Raw genomic sequence first — 16,002 nt, forward strand, 5'->3', positions numbered from 1 at the left:
TATTTTTATGGTTTTAAAAGGGTCGGGACACGCAAAATATAAATCTGAGATAACTATACTAGCAAACCCATTCGGTAGTACTACATTCGATCAAAATTGTTTAAATAATACGAAATACTTTTAGGGTAAAATCGACTTATTTGTTGTGCTGTACTTTTGAATGTGGAGCCGGTTCAAGAAATCCGCCATGCTTGAAAAGTAAAACGTGGCGGACTCCCAGACTTGGTTATTGTGGCTATAGGGGTAGGTGTACCTAGAGTCACTAAATGAGCTGCGCTTAGAGTATCGGCACTCCGTTCCCCGACTTTGTTACGGGCGCCGCCATTTTGGTGCTTGTGCAAAACAGACGGAACTGCCAATCGTCATGATTCAAAAGTGCGAATTTCTCAGCAGTATATTGAGCGTTAGGAAGCTCATGTAATATTGCTTTTCTTTGTCGCCAACTGTTTTAACATTTGTGGAGGACGGAAAAGCGTTTATTGCGATTTCAAATAAAGCTTAAGATAACTGGCCACCATAATTTTAAGCCGCAATGTGGCAAATTGTCGTTACTTTGAAGCGTAGCTTATTTAGTGGCACTCTATCTAACGAGCGCTCCGCATTCTTGGGTAGTTCCACGTGTCGCTTTTTCATGACGAAAAAGTGGCGCTGTAGACAGGATACCGGTGTCGGTAGAGCTTTAGATACCGGTAAAGCCCCTTCATGTTTCATAAGTAGGGCAAGGTGCGTCGATGCACGAGGCACATGCAATGTGCAGCCCTTGGGAAGATCATGGAGGCACAGCGCAGCTTTGAGCTAAATTTCAGACGTGATGTTCTTCCCACAAGTGGCGCGCGGCACGTATTTTGAGCATTTCCACAACAATGAATAGCGCCATTTTTTCGGGATACAGGGGCTTTAGATACCGGTGGATTTCTGCTCGAAGGGGTGCGACGTGAAGCGTCTCAAGTGTCGTGCGCGAGCGCGCGGCGCACGAGAGCGTCTTGTACTACGCGTGCTCGTGCGGGACGCACTTCTACGCGTGGTGGTATATTGTGCCCCACCCGATGGCACCGGGCGCAGGGCACCACGTCATGAACAAGGGGCATGCTATCAATTTTTTGTTCAACACACCTCCCCTTACTGCCACCATAACTTGGTTCCCTCGGAGCTTAGCTGCCCCGGCTTTCACATTCTATGATTACCTCTCATGCTTGGAACTTTTAATTTTGGGTTTTCACGATAAAAAAAAAATCAGCACGCAGAAGAGGGCAATGTAAAAGGTAGCCGATAGGACAAAGTCCTAACTTCCGACTGAAATTTGTTTATGGTCATAGAGGATCAAGCAGGAGAAAGACCAAACGAGTGATGAGGATGAAGTAGAAAGGTTAGGAAAGTTCGAGTGAGACTAATTAAACGGTATGTGAATCATTGATTGGCCTGTTGACGTCCCCCTTTTAAAACGAGAAAGATATTCGCCATTTAATGCCGATTCCCGGGAAGCTGCTTCGCGACATCAGCTCTAAGAAAAGACAACGCTACAAATTTCCTAGGGACTTGGAATTGTGTGGCTAACCCTAATCGTTAGCTCGGAAACCTTATCGACGGAGGGGAACCATCGGAAATGCAACGCGAATATCTTTCAAGAAGGATATTCTAGAGCCAAACAATAACCGAGCGATCATAACTAAACGCAGTGGATAGATTAAAAGCGAATCGTACAACTCGACGAGCCCAAAACACTAGGATGATAAACGACTGTACCGCACTGCTGAGCAAGCCTCATATAGACCTGACCAGATTTATCGCACCAAAAGAAAGCCTTACTAGGAGCGACGCAGAAATGGGCAGAATTAACGAGGAGTTGGAGCCATCAAAACCGAATCAGGTGTTCGAGGTCGAGTACGCAGTAGCTTGCGAGTATCATGGCCATGCCATCATACTTCTTGCCGAGCTCCGCTCGAAGATTTAAGAACTCGAGATTAGCAGACATCCCACGATTCCGGCGAGCGAAACGAATGCATCCATCCCAGCTGACCCAGTTTACCGGATGAGTGGATCTAGGCTACAGAACCTGGATATATCTATATTAAGAGGGGAAACCACCCATTGGCGAACATTCCGGGAACAGTTCGAATGAGCGATTCACTCTACTCAAACTTTGTCAACAACACATAAGTTCCATTATTTGCTCCGCTATTTGACTGGAGACGCCGCATCGGCAATTTCCGGACTATCTACAGCCGAAGCGTGCTATGTCGATGTCATTCATCCACAGAAACAACGCTTCGGTGATCAACGGAGAATAGAGCAAGTACATCTGGCGGCCATTCGAAACCTTCCACATGTTCGATCCTCTAGAGATGCACTAGGCCTGAGGGACCTGTACGACACTGCGCAGCAGAAGATCAAGATGCTTAACAAACTAAACGTACCGACGTCAAGCTTCGCGGCCATGCTTTCCGATATCATCATCACATGGATACCTCACGACATGGTTGTGCAATACTCCAGACAAGTTGCATACAAGCTCCCAAAGAATGGGGCAACAGCTCAGAATGACTCAAACTAATCGCCTGCCGCTTTATTCACTTCGAAATTCGACGAGATGCTATAGTTCTTTCGTATTGAAGTCGAAAGCAGAGAAAAAAGCAGCCACAGCATAGCTCGTACAAACGAGCGAAAGCAATAATCTCCTCCGTCTGCTTCCGAACTTCACAGTTCGACTCTGCAAACAACAGGCGAGAGCTGTTTCTGCCACTCTAAAAGACACGCCTCACAATCTTGCGACTCTGAGAAGACACTATAGTAGAGAAAAAGGAGTTACTGGGAAAGGACATGAGTTGTTTCCGCTGCAGCACCAAAGGACATCGTGCAAAGGATTGCAGAACGGACGACACTTCGTGCTTCCAGGGGGTTTATGAACCTTTTAAGCAAATGTACGCTCCGGGGCTTTTTTTTGTTCTTGGTATTTTCGCCTATTACGATTTTCCTCCTCAAAACGTTTACTCGTCGCTTCTCAAGCACGCAAAGGCAGTTCACTTCGGTCTCATTTCCAGCCTCTTAGCCCTGTTTCGGTGAGCGAAGTGGCAGTTTTCTGATCGAGGCGGTGACGCGTCTTTACGCACGTCGTTTGGCGATCGTATCCGTACTGATCGGATATTGAAAAACGCTTCCCTAAAACTCTGTTATACCGTTATCATTACTGTTATATCGTATCGTTACACACCTGTGTGAACATGGCCGAGAACCCACCGGGAATCAAAGTGTTTAGCCCTTTTGGCATTATATACCTCACTCCAGAAAACATAAAATTGTAATGATCGTCATAAGTGACTCAACGGTTTGTTTATAATACTTTTTTACTCCCTCGTTTGCAGCGAATGAAATTTTACTGTGAAGAATTTTTAAAATGCAGAAGTCTGGTAAACACAACGACCGAGGTAAGTAGCGTAAATTGAACATTTATGTCGATTTTAGTCATCATAGTCCTATCACTTCAGAAGGTACAAAATACTAGTGTTGGGGCGAAACATTTGTCTAAAACAAGTTTCGGACTCGACACAAGGGTTCAGAATGTTTCGAAAGAGCGGCCGAACCTCGGTGTGTTCAATAAGTTCGGATAGTTTCGAAGCGTTACCAGGGTGGCCAGACCACATTCTTGAGCGTTGTAACTTCTTTAAAACCATACTCTTATAAACCACATAAAATGATACAAATGTTGAATAAAAATAGTTAATTTAACACAATAGGCCTATTCAGATAAAATTTGAGATACGGAGAAATGAAATAACGGACAACAGAACACACAACAGTTGGTCAGAATATTTTCGATTTCACAACTTCCATTGTCACGTCGTCACGTTACCAAAAACAAATTTATTTATTTAAAGAAGGAACGTGCCTTAGGGTTTTGCACACCTGGGGCTAGGCGGTGGCTATGACACCAACTAGAAAATATGCAAAATGTTTTGCTTGAAATAATCTGGACTTTCCATAAATTGTATACTTAATTAATAAAATAAAAATTCTTTTTTTTTCTGCGCGGGAGGTTGGATGAGGGGGGCGACAAATATCACCTTTGTACACGGGTTAAAATTCAAAATAGGCGTGCAAAGAGAGACAGTATGGCAGCCATCTTCACTTCTGGTGCGTGCTGGGGGCGGTGAGGTTGACATCACTGGCTCTTCTTGGTCAGTTTGTTTCGGTTTGAAGCCATGTACAAGGGTGACATTTCGTGGCCATTGGCACCCACTAAAAAACCTTTAATAAACATTTCACTGCATGGCTAAACCATGAGGAGATCGTGAGTCAAGTCTCTAAATATCGTATTCGCCCTAGCTTAATCTTTTCTTTAAATCCAGGCAGCACGTCAGAGAAACGCCTAGCTTTGCCTTTTTTTGAAATCCTGGGGGCCTAACTTCGGCCTAGCAAGGGTTTTGCCGCAAGGCGTTAGTTGCAGCCAAAGTAATTTTCTTATGGCTTTACTCTGGTTTGCCCCATAACTGCCGAAGTGGCAGACGGGAGCCGAAAATCTACGTATCAAGGAAACAGCCAGTTATGAAGCCTAATTATGGAAGTAGTTTCTCAATTTGAAATCCAAAAACCCAGACACTGGTAAAAACAAATCAAACTTTGTCATATCATGATTTTTTTAAGCATTCGGGGCCATAAATTGCCGGACAAAGAAACAAATTATGGCGCAAGGAACCGTACTGCCTGTTAACTGCCTTGTAGATTTAAGAAATGTGTGTAGATGCAGGTTTAAATAGACCAGAATTCTAGATCACTTCCACTGTGCATGTCCACAAGCACGGCTTGTATACCCTAACGTCCGACTCCAATATTTAGAACAATTAGCATAAATTCGTAAGTATTTATTCAATTTCTGACCATACTATGCAAAAAATCTGACAAGCAGTGTAAAGAAAATACGCTAAAAACATTTTTTATGAAATAAGTTTACAATGTGAATGAGTGTTTACTGCCTTCACAGTTTACGCTCTAAAAATGAACCGCAGAACGGTTTTAACGCTATTTTCTTTTCTCGTGAGCATTGTATTTAGATCAAGTACATCAATAAATCAATAAGAACATAAAAATGCTTCTGAATTTCAGCTTCTGAATTGTGGAAGGATGGAATTGAGAAATCAGGTATGAACAGTTTTTATTTGTATTTTTTGAGGCGAGACACGAAGCATGCCTCCCTGATTATTGTCCACGCACGGCTTTTTCATGTTTCGTTTTAGTCTGGCCCAGTTCATGTTGATTTTCATGAAGTGCCCATTGTCGTTGAAGCGGGTGAAGACCTCGTTGTAAGTCAAGTCAAACCAAAATCTGTTTTTTTTTTTTTAAACAACTTGTTAATTATTGATATATTTTTGAGGCAGGAGTCGCACATTTCTTAACGAAAAGCGTTGAAAAAACCCCTTTCTAATAAAGAATTAGTTAGCGGTCAAACATTAGCCCCGCATTCAACAGCAATCAAATGAAGACATTGTAGATAAACGAGAGCAGAGTTGGATAAAGTAAAGGAGCTATTACTTTTCAAATCAAATCAACCGCTCTGAAATACCGCAAACGCCTATAAAACTTGAAATAAACGGTTTACTGTGTTCAGACATATTCAGGTTTGATTAATGGTACGATTAAAAATACACACATTAAAACATTTGTAGTGTACCGTATTTTCCGAACACGCTTCCGGTGTACATATATGTTACACCTGGGCACATGTTAACTGATAATAAACATTTTCCTTGGGTAGTCCGCGGGCATCGATGGCACCCGGGGCTTAGTTTGCACGTGAAAGTCTCATACAGAGCAAGCCTTACCAATGTATTTGTTCTTAGCACACAAAGTAACTTGTACCGTACAGAAATTGTGATTAAGATGGCATGACATAACGCGATATTTATTATGCCTCGTTATTAATGAACGAGGCTCCAAAAATAATCCTTGGTAAATTCCCTACCTGCGAATAATCCGTATCGTGCCAAGCTTTTTTTTTTTTTTTTTTTCGAGCAAGTAGAGACCGCGGACTAATCCGAAAAGAAGTTTATTCTCTAATTGGTCTAATATTTTTTATTATATTTTCTTTCAGTCCTGCACTCTTCGACTCTCTAAACTATATAATGTTACACTGGAAGACTTCGACAATGCAGCAGCTTTTGTTTACACCGTTATTGTCACATTTGGGTAAGGCGAAACTCTCGCTGGGTACGCGTGATACAAATAAAAAATGTCTCAAACTCCGTAATTCTGATATGTTGTTTTTTTCTGTTGCCAATAATTTTATAGCTATTTTTAATGATTTAAGCGAGTGTTAATTGTTTCCCCGAAAACACAGTGAATCCTTTTAATCGAGCGTAATTATTTCTGGCATTTATTTAATGTGCATTGCCTCGATGTCCCCCTTCGAGCCCAGGTGGTTCCTCGAGGAATATCCTCGCACTGATATTTCCTTAAACTTTTTCGTGTATACAATATCAGAAATGAAACATACTCAATTGTCGGCCAAAGGCTCATCATTTCCAAGGCAGAAGTGTGGGGTAATTTAGACGCAGAGCGCAGGGACCCTGAGAACCACCCCCTGAACACTGTCTGACTTCATTGCAGTAGAATCCAATTTACAAGTGAGAAAGAAAACACAATGTCTTTTATGTTCTCCCTGAGACGACTCGAAGGAGCACCGATGCATTAAGGACTTGTATGAGAGGTCGCTGGTTCGATGCCAGTTCAGCGAGAAGAGCGAAAAGTCTTTTTGGAAGAATATAAAACCTCCACCGATTCCGCAACAAGTTACCCTATCTCGTGGTCCAGTGGCGGACCGTGGGTTTTCGTACCTTTCGTGTCGTCGACATGTTTTCGCTCAAGTACTTTGAAGGTCGACTGAAGGATGAGACATATAAGGCTTTCGCCTTAATAGCAGGAATGGCGCCTGTCTTGCTCAGTTCTTCCACTTGCGATCGTTCTTCACGCTAGAGTCATGACATCTTAGTATAGAGCCTAGCTATTAATATGAATATCTCCTATATTGGTAAAGTTTATGGAACGAATTGGGTAAATATAAGCATTTTTGTCTCGATATCATAAATGTACATTTATGATATCGAGACAGAAATTATTAAATTATTAAAATTATTAATTATTAATAAATTATTAATTATTCAAATATTAAAAAGCTTATACCCAAACAGAGAGTTTAGAAAGAAGCCCGCTTTTCCCACACCAGGTGTGAGCAGGGTGCGTGCCCGGAAACCAAACTCGGGAGAAGTCAAGCGTTTGCGCATCCGCAGTACCGACAGCAGCGCCACCGCAGTTGCATGACGTCAGTGGTTTGAGTTGGTCTATATCTATAACAAATCTTTTGGCGGCCGAATAAACGGATATGATTAAATAAGATCACATAAGAGTATATGATAACCTATTCGCGACTCCAGCGACCTATAGGGGGCGCCACCACCAAACAAACATGGCGGCTGAGTCCAGGTCGCGTCGGCTCGGCCGGGCCGCCTGAACAGGTGGCGCGTTTAATTTAACAGATTTTCTTTTGTTTGATGTTCAATTTTATAGGTATTTGAACTGAGACGGTTAAGTGTAGCCGGTGCAGATAAACTTGCAAAGCATAGTTTTGTTTTGCCGGTGTTTTTTGTTCTTTTAGTGTCAAACTTTCGTTTCGGTGGTTTCGTTCAAAACCGAAACTATGGACTCTAGAGGGGCGGTAAGATACTAATCAGTTTTGATCATCTAAGGAAAGCGGCGATGACTACAGAATTGTTCCACAGAGAGTAACTTTTCAGCTAACTCGCATGCCTCGACCATGCGAATTATCTGTTCGCGAAATCCAGCTTTTGTCCGTATCGGCGTTTAAGAAACAACTCCAGTCGTCTGCTCGGTCAACAACACAGGCTGCAGGAAAATTACGAAAATTAAGCAAGCGCTTCTTGAGTCAAGGACCAGCCGCTGGCGCCCCACTAAGCAGCTGATGCTCGTATTTCAATTCAGGTTTTAGTAGCAATCGAGAAGTTATTTTGACGAGCGGGTTATGTATTATATTACGTACTATGGTCCACTGAGGTGATATTAGTATATTCTTCGGGTTGAAATATGAGTTGACTAGCTATTAGGTGAGCTGCTGAATAAAAGTATATTTGACAGACAGAGAGATACTACTTAAACTTAGCCAAATGGTTCTATAGCCGGCAGCACGGAGACAAACTGAAGAAAGTCTTCATCAAAGATTCACGCAGAACCTCTCTGCATTGAACTTTGCTTTGAATCCTGAACGGAAAAAATTAGTATTTTTTGTGGCCGGTCAACCTGAGCAATGTAGAAGTATATTGCTGCTGGCTTCGACGTCCTCGTAATATAAATATTGGAGGCGCGATAGGTCAAAATGCCGTGACAGCATCTAACGTTGCGAGACTCGTCCCCCACCTTTTTAAAACAGATAATTTCTATCATTCATAATTTGCAGCGAGCAGGTTTTCCTGAATCAAGTAATTGCGGAATCAGCCCAATTCTTTCGGTGTGGTCCAGAGGCTTTTTCGGCGAAAAGCAGTCAAGATGAATAGCCAACGAACCGACCGGGGTGGGTGGCTCAAACTTGAAGCTATAGCCGAACACAACCAAACTCAAGAAAAGCAGCTATCGAACGTTCCCATTCACTTGACTGCAACATTGATGTTCCCTCCAGTGAAATGCCTCGTCTGTCGTCCTCAGTCCACTGTTCTACATCCTTATAAAGAAACCACTTATCAGTTACCAAGTAGTCGTCACTTTGAATGTGAATCGAGACAGAGAAGAAATCAAAATGTTTTTCCGTGATTCCTTTCCATCCAAGGAATCGAAAGCACGCGACCGTGTACTGTGAAGTAAACGGGCTTTCAAACACGTAATAGAAGAAAACAATCTAGTGAGGCTTCACCACACTAATGATCACTCAGGCAAACTTAAAAAAAATTCGGACCTTCGTCAAATTACTGTGTTCGCGACCGCGCCCACTCCACGCTTCCGCGAAAGCCACCAGAGACGCGGAGGGGCGCGAGCGACCTGGACCGGCTGGTTCCCGGTTTTCCCGCCTGGTGGCGTTCGTTTTGCTGGAGTCGCGAATAAGAACATAAAAACAATATAAGTTTATATATTATTTTATACGAAACTTATCAGTTTCTTACAACTTCTTACATACTCTTGCATGGTTCTCACATGATCATGTTTGATCATATGCGTTTATTGAACAAAGAATCTTATAAATATCAGATATTCTAGATAACGCACGTGATGGAAGATGTGTGTGCGCGGGGAGGGGGGGGGGGGGCGGAGGGAGGCGGAAATGTGTATCTAACGAGACATGACTATGTGTGGTCAGCACGCTTGCACCGATTAACTAAGCAGTCAACTTGCCCAATTCTTCAACGTCGTATGTACGCAACGAGCAATGGCGCCGCGGGAGAAACTGAGTATTGATTTCTGCGTATAAAATTAAACAATTTACGGGACAGTCGCTGACACCTTAAGAAACGAAGGGTGTGACAATTCTGTCCATCTTGTTATCTCTCCTCAGCCAACGAGACTGCGGCATTCACCGATAAGAAAGGCGATGAACCAATCAGGAAGCGAGGATTGAGAAACATGATATGCTACACCCTGCTTTTCGCAAGCGGCATGTGTAACGGGCTATAGAAGAATGAGCTAATGTGAAAACATCTGCAACCTTCAATTCTACGCGTCCCCTTATGCCCCAGTCAGTTTCCTAGTGAAAAAATCTTATAGGCATCAGAAACCTCTTGGTCCAGTAAACCCATTAGGTCAAATAAGATAATATAAGAACTAATAACCACACGAGAGCATATAAGAAGTTATAAGAAACTGAAAAGGAGTTTCTTTTAGCTTCTAATATATTCTTATAATGTTCTTATATGTACTTCTAATGTTTTTAATGTTATTACACAATGTTATTTGATCATATGCGTTTATTGGAAAAATATTTCTTATAGATATAAAATCCTTCACCACGGTTTCATCGATATCAGACGATAATTCATTTCTTCTGCAAGCAATAAAAAAACAAATTCCCGATATCCCATCAAAATCTAGGCTTCTGAGTAAAGGAACCGTTCTCTCAATTGATGTTCCGGAAAATAATTCACACTTCTTTGCCTGTCAACTAAAAAGGAAAAAGGAAAAAGAAAAAGGTCGTGGCCTTGCAGTTTTTATTATTGCACTTCTGCTACGTTCTATAGAGGGGGGGGGGAGGGGATGATGAAGTTTGTTCACGCTAAGCAACCCATGATTTTTAATACGTCGAAGCTTCGGGTTTTCCACGCGAAGGCTGCTGTTCCGTAGTTCAAAGTGAAGCGCAATCTCGATTGCGGTAGAAAAAGTAGAAGGTACAGAGGTATGACAGATGTCTCAACAAGGAAACAAAAGGGACCGACATTTCACTTGGGCTTCGCGCCTCTCCCGCCAGGGGCACTGTCGGTTTAGGGCTCCAGCGCAGCGCGGTCTCGATAACTTTTGTGCAAATAAGGGCGGCTCCTCAAGGCCGTAGTCCTAGTGGGCAACGCAGGGCGTTGGTCAGAAATATGACCGCATATTTGACACATGCTGGAAAGGGATAATTGAACATTGTCTCGCTGAGCTAAATTTTAGATTTATTTTCATTTTCAAGCGGTAGCTTTTATTGATCTATTTTTTTGACTCGGCAAGTTTTAGACCACATCTTTATTCTTTCCCTCCTATGAAAGTGTTGGAAAATTATTTGAGCACATTTAACAGTTTTTTTTTTCTTTTCTTGAAGATGCGAAAAGCTCTAGTTTGCCAGGCTTTTTCGAGACCACGCGGTCTAGCTATAGTTTTCTGCTACTGTGCAAATATGTTTCCCCTGCCTTCGACAATGTCCACGCTACGGCGCCTTATGTAGAGTCGGTATGTACAATCGTTAATATAAAAACACTTAAGCTGTGGGCACAGTAACGCTACAAAGGGGGTTAATGCGTAGGCGTGCAGACTGATACACCGTTACACTGAAACCAAAAACTGAGACAATGACATTGAAAAAGAAGACGAACACAAAAGACTTATAGGATCTTTCCCGTGTTATGTTCTTTTTAATGGCATTTGTGCGACCTTGTACATTGTTGTTGGGTTTATCTTTTTTGTTTTGCTTCTCTCAGGTATTTTCCGTATAACACGTACGATAACATTTTGTAATTTACACGCGGTTTGTTTTACAAGGTGTAATTATAGAAACCTCATTTGTATACAACTTTTTTTATTACTAAAATTCACTCATGATATAATATAAGCTTCCATCAAAGTAACAACTTGTTTTTTTATCAAAAGTTATACCCTAACATTGCAAGTTTAAGGTGCCATGACTTTAGAACGGAAAGAAAATTTGCAGCGCCCAGTGTATTGTAACCATGGCCACGATAAGAGAAATTTAGGCTTAAATTTACTACCATACTCTCTAAGACAGAAAAATAAAAAGCTAAAAGTTTTCAAAAGAACATGTTAAGGACAGCAATACATATTAACCCTGGGCTAAGGCGCCCATTCCGATTTCAGTGAACTAGGGTTTTCCGCAGTAGGGTTGAGGGCAGCAGTAGGGGTAACGTTCGTCGCGGGTTCTTATCTCGCAGTTTTCAGGGTTGGCCACCGGCGGGCACCTGCCGGAAAAGAAACAAAAACAACACAAACAGATAAAAAAGCAGATGTTCATTTAAAATGCGAATCAAAATGATTGATTAAACATGAATTTCTTCTACAATCTAAGAACGTCTATGCCGGCAACACGCACAGCCAATTCCAGCGAACGACGAAGCCCAGTGTAAGGTTAGATTAAAGATGCGATGTTTTCGTGTAAAACAAGTATGACATGTAATTTGCTCGCTGTCATCGCGCTTATCATATTTTAGTGATCTATTCGTATTCTAAGCTACGTCGTTGGCTTGGGTCTTTGTATGAACGAAAATATTTTTTTTTGTACTTACATATTTGAAAAAAGGAGGGCGGTCTCTTACTCTGCTTAGAACTCTGGCTTAAGATTTCTTGTTTTGTTCACGCTCATGTGTATTTGCTATTGCCGAAATCCCATGGTCGAAAGAGAGATTATACAGTGCAAGACGAAATTGCTGTACCCTGAGTTTCTTACGTTGGCAGTGCCCATGGTGTGCACGCGAGCTGGTAAAACTTTCCCATGTAGAATAACCCGAGACTTGGTACTAAAAAGAAAAAAAAAACTAAAGGGGTAGAAAAAGAAAAGGGCAGACAGAAAACGCCTGAATGTTTGTTGGCATTGTGTGTTCCAGTTTTTTTTTTTCTCCATAATTTGTGTTTTTCTTTTTACGTTCTCCATTCCCGACTTTGCGTTGATATCATAATGGTGTCCATTTATCGCTCGCCATGACTGACTGTCTCCATAGTTTGGAGGGAGGTGAGCTCACGGGCGTTTTTGTAGCATACTCGCGTAATCGAACGTCATAATTACGATGAACACAAGAGTTCTTGGAAGCGCATTGAACTTACGCTTTTTATAAAAAAAGGCATACCACTTACTAAACAAAATGTATCGCGTATTGCCCTGCAAGTGTGTTCCTAGGCGCAACGTACTTGGTTGAGTGCTAGCAACCAGCAGGCATCTCTTCTCGAGTTGTGCCTGCCCTCCACATCCATTCACTTCCCTCCACCTCACTGACTCATTGACTCATTGACCCATTCAATCGTTGGCCCATTGACCCATTAACCCATTGATTTCCCCCGTCGGGTCGGCCAGCGTCCACAGAGTATTTATTTATGTGTAGGTCCCGCAACATCAATTTTCCCGCTAAATCTAGCGGCAAAACTGAATTTCCGTCGAGGTCAAGTGACATCATGTCATATGACGTCATTTTTCTCCCGCTAAATCTAGCGAGGAAACTGAATTCGTGTATAGGTCACATGACGTGAGGACATGTTACATGGTGTTTGCAGCTAAAATTAGCGGGGAAACTAGTTTTGTGTTGAGGTCACGCGACGTAAATTTTCACGCTAAATCTCGGGGGAAACAAAAAGCATGTATAGGTCACGTGACACAAAGTCATCTGACGTCATTTCCCCGCGAGCTTTAGAGGGGGAATTCGCGATTACGCTTTTTGAGGTTACACTTCACATGAAAAGCCTAGTCTATAAACGTTTCACGTTAATTGATTATTCATGACCCAGTAAAGTTTAGGGCTATACGTATTTGTATTTTTTCTTTCAAGTCAGCTGATGTCTAACGGATTATTAGGACGGGATTTCAACTTACAACCCGATGTAAACGACTCGTTGTTCGGTGTCGCAGATAACTTTCTCGCAGGGACTCTGGCGATCAAGGGCAGAGTTGTCACTGAGCAAATGGCCGTCGTAATCACATTTTCCTGCAAGAAAAACGGAACTTACTAATTCTGCAATAGAATACAAAAGCGCTATACGTAATTCAATATGGTCGGTTACAAAGTGCTACTTCTTAACTTCAGCAACCTTAAACATGCATTATACTATCCGAATCTTGAAACCAAACCGTAACGTTGGTGCATTGTAACAGGAAAAAAGATATTTTCCTAATGCTCAAATGTTTTAACATTAAACGGGGAGCCCTTCTACGCTACCGCGGGGTTAGTTTCTGGAAACCTACCCAAAGTACCAGCCCATTTGTCTGGTAGTATAATAGCTGACAGGCGTTGAGCCACGTTGCAAACAAAGCATTGTATATGTTTTCCTTTACCAACATACGTGACCCTTATGTCAGAAACCTTTAGCTACGTTATCCTTTGAGTATATTCACAAAGATCCTCGTATTACTATTATAAGTAAATTAAATATCCTCACGCTATTAATATATATGCTTTTGCGGAAAAAAATGCCTACGAAGCCACAGGAGCATAGGATCTCGAGCGACATGCGCGCTTTAGTGCTGGCGGCAAGGGGAACCCAGCGAGCCGGGCTCCAGCCGGTTCCGAGATTAGTGGCTATCAACATCTGGTTATCCGGCCTTGCTATATAGCAAACCATTCACTCGGGGTGAACGATTTAAAACATGCAAGGGCGATCAATTAAAACTATGCCGGACAACCGTCTGTCGATAACCGCGCTCGTCTCGCAACCGGCCGGCGTCCGGCTCGCGCGTGGTCCCTCTCGCCACCAGCATAACGCGCGAGTCTATACCTCGAGACCGCACGCTCCTGTTCCTTCACGGGCTCTTTTGCACCACTGTACATCATCGAGTTTTAAGGAACCGTTCTTGCACGTCGTCCGATACGGCACGATGGGTACTCCGGTACGAACTGCGCACGTGCTACCATAACAGACAAACACACGTGGACTTCGTACCGTATCGAATCTCCAAAAACGGTTCCCTATATCTCTCTAGTAAAGATCTTTACGTTACCGTCACTGGTAATTCAAAGTACGAGATAGGCATTTGAATCACATGAGCACAGTAAACGGGATAATACTTACGAAAGGAAATATATATCTTACCGAATATTCTACCTCCCTATATTCCAACTGCAGATTAGAACAACCGGAGCCCACCGCCTAGAAGGCAAGGCCGCGGTTTCGCGAAGACCTCGGCTCCACTTACACGCTTTCTAGTATACAGGTTTTTTTTTTAAGCTTAACTGATTTGTTTGAAAAAAGCCGTGAAAGCTTCACTCGTGTGGTGTACGTATAGGTACGTTATACGGACAGGCCTAAACTTAACGATCCGTCAAATATTTAAGTAGATTTTGCTAATTAACTTTTTTAATTATGGAAGATACACATGGTTCTAACTAAAACCTTGCTGGGCGTTATCAAAAACCAATAAATACGTAATTTTTAGAAAGACTTTGAGCGCCTAAGAGGCGCAGTAGTGCGCTAAAATTACATCTCGTGCAGCATAAGCAAGGCTACCGGTGCGAGAACTGGCCCGCTCGATTTCTCAGTCTCTAATCAAAGCCCCATGACTTGTACCTGCTGCACGAATGGTATACCTTTAGCGCACTACTACGCTTTGCACGCGATCAAAGTGTTCCTAAAAATGATGGATTTAGTTGTCTTTTCATGATGCTCAGCAAGTTTCTTATCGAAAGCATATATCCAATTTCGCTAATTAAAAAGTTAATCAACAAATTTTACCTAATTATCCGACTGATCGTTACGATTAGCCTTATACACAATGTTCCTCCGGCTGTGGAACTCACCTGCACAAACAGCATGAGTGTAGCTTTCGCGGCTTCTTTTAAACATATCTGTTAAGCTTAAGAAAAAAAACACATCCATATCTTTATAACGGTTTATTATTTAGACATGCATTGAATACAGATATAAACAAATAAAACTTAAGCACTTGCCATTTTTTATGGGAACGGCGACACGGTTTATGGATCCGCCCAAAATGTGACAAAATGCCACCACGAAAGCTGCAGCACAGAGGACGTCGATTCGAGAAGGCATGCTTCTATAGTCGCCCAAAAGACCTGACTGCCAGCTGTGCCGAACAAATGCCAATAAGTGTGGGGCGTAATAAAAGTTGACTCCTGAATATGACAATCTGCTTCCGCAGATGTCTTACGCAAACATGCACATACCGAGAGAAAAGAAAAGGAGCGTATCTCTGTCACGTGCCACAAAGGAAGTAATGTTGCGCTCTCGTGCGGCCGGATGTTTTGTCGGCTGGCGAACATCCGCAAGAACGGTGCTATCGGAGAAAGAAAAAAAAAACGAATCGAGGACGTTCGGGATGTTGACACGAATTTTGCGTTTTTGATACGCGATACGAAAAATTATCATCCGTCGGAGTGTGGCGAGTCCCGAATGTTTTATAACTGTTCCGAACCCCACAAGATGGTAGGATCATGTGACAAAGGACGCCTCTTTGTAGTAGCACAAGTTCGGCATTAAACTTTCATTCCTTTAATTCGTCGCCGCTCCATCATTTGCCACTTGTAATCTTAATGATTTAATGCTTTATTTCGTTTACAAAAAACCGGATGCTAGAGAAGAGGTTTTTGCCCA

The 16,002-nt window shown here is 42.4% G+C and overlaps 1 protein-coding gene across 1 annotated transcript; it reads right to left on the reverse strand.

Annotated features, from left to right (window-relative positions):
* Nucleotides 1-11,101: 11,101 nt before the first annotated feature.
* LOC8051778 lies at nt 11,102-15,490 on the reverse strand. The gene is made up of 3 exons (XM_002434522.5): nt 15,339-15,490; nt 13,271-13,382; nt 11,102-11,651 (listed from the first exon to the last, which is right to left on the reverse strand). The coding sequence occupies exons 1-3, from the start codon at nt 15,439-15,441 to the stop codon at nt 11,555-11,557; spliced, it is 312 nt and encodes a 103-aa protein (XP_002434567.3). The 5' UTR covers nt 15,442-15,490; the 3' UTR covers nt 11,102-11,554.
* Nucleotides 15,491-16,002: the final 512 nt, after the last annotated feature.

Source organism: Ixodes scapularis, unplaced genomic scaffold, assembly GCF_016920785.2.
Source record: "Ixodes scapularis isolate PalLabHiFi unplaced genomic scaffold, ASM1692078v2 PGA_scaffold6__148_contigs__length_123643588, whole genome shotgun sequence".
Taxonomy (NCBI): domain Eukaryota; kingdom Metazoa; phylum Arthropoda; class Arachnida; order Ixodida; family Ixodidae; genus Ixodes; species Ixodes scapularis.

Excerpts from the sequence above, each read along its gene's own strand:
- LOC8051778 (XM_002434522.5), bottom strand. The coding sequence starts at position 15,441 with ATGCCTTCTCGAATCGACGTCCTCTGTGCTGCAGCTTTCGTGGTGGCA. Across the intron at positions 13,383-15,338 it reads CGCCGTTCCCATAAAAAATG|GAAAATGTGATTACGACGGC; the intron begins GCAAGTGCTTAA and ends TTTTTCTTGCAG. Across the intron at positions 11,652-13,270 it reads CGAGTCGTTTACATCGGGTT|GTGCCCGCCGGTGGCCAACC; the intron begins GTAAGTTGAAAT and ends CTTTTCCGGCAG.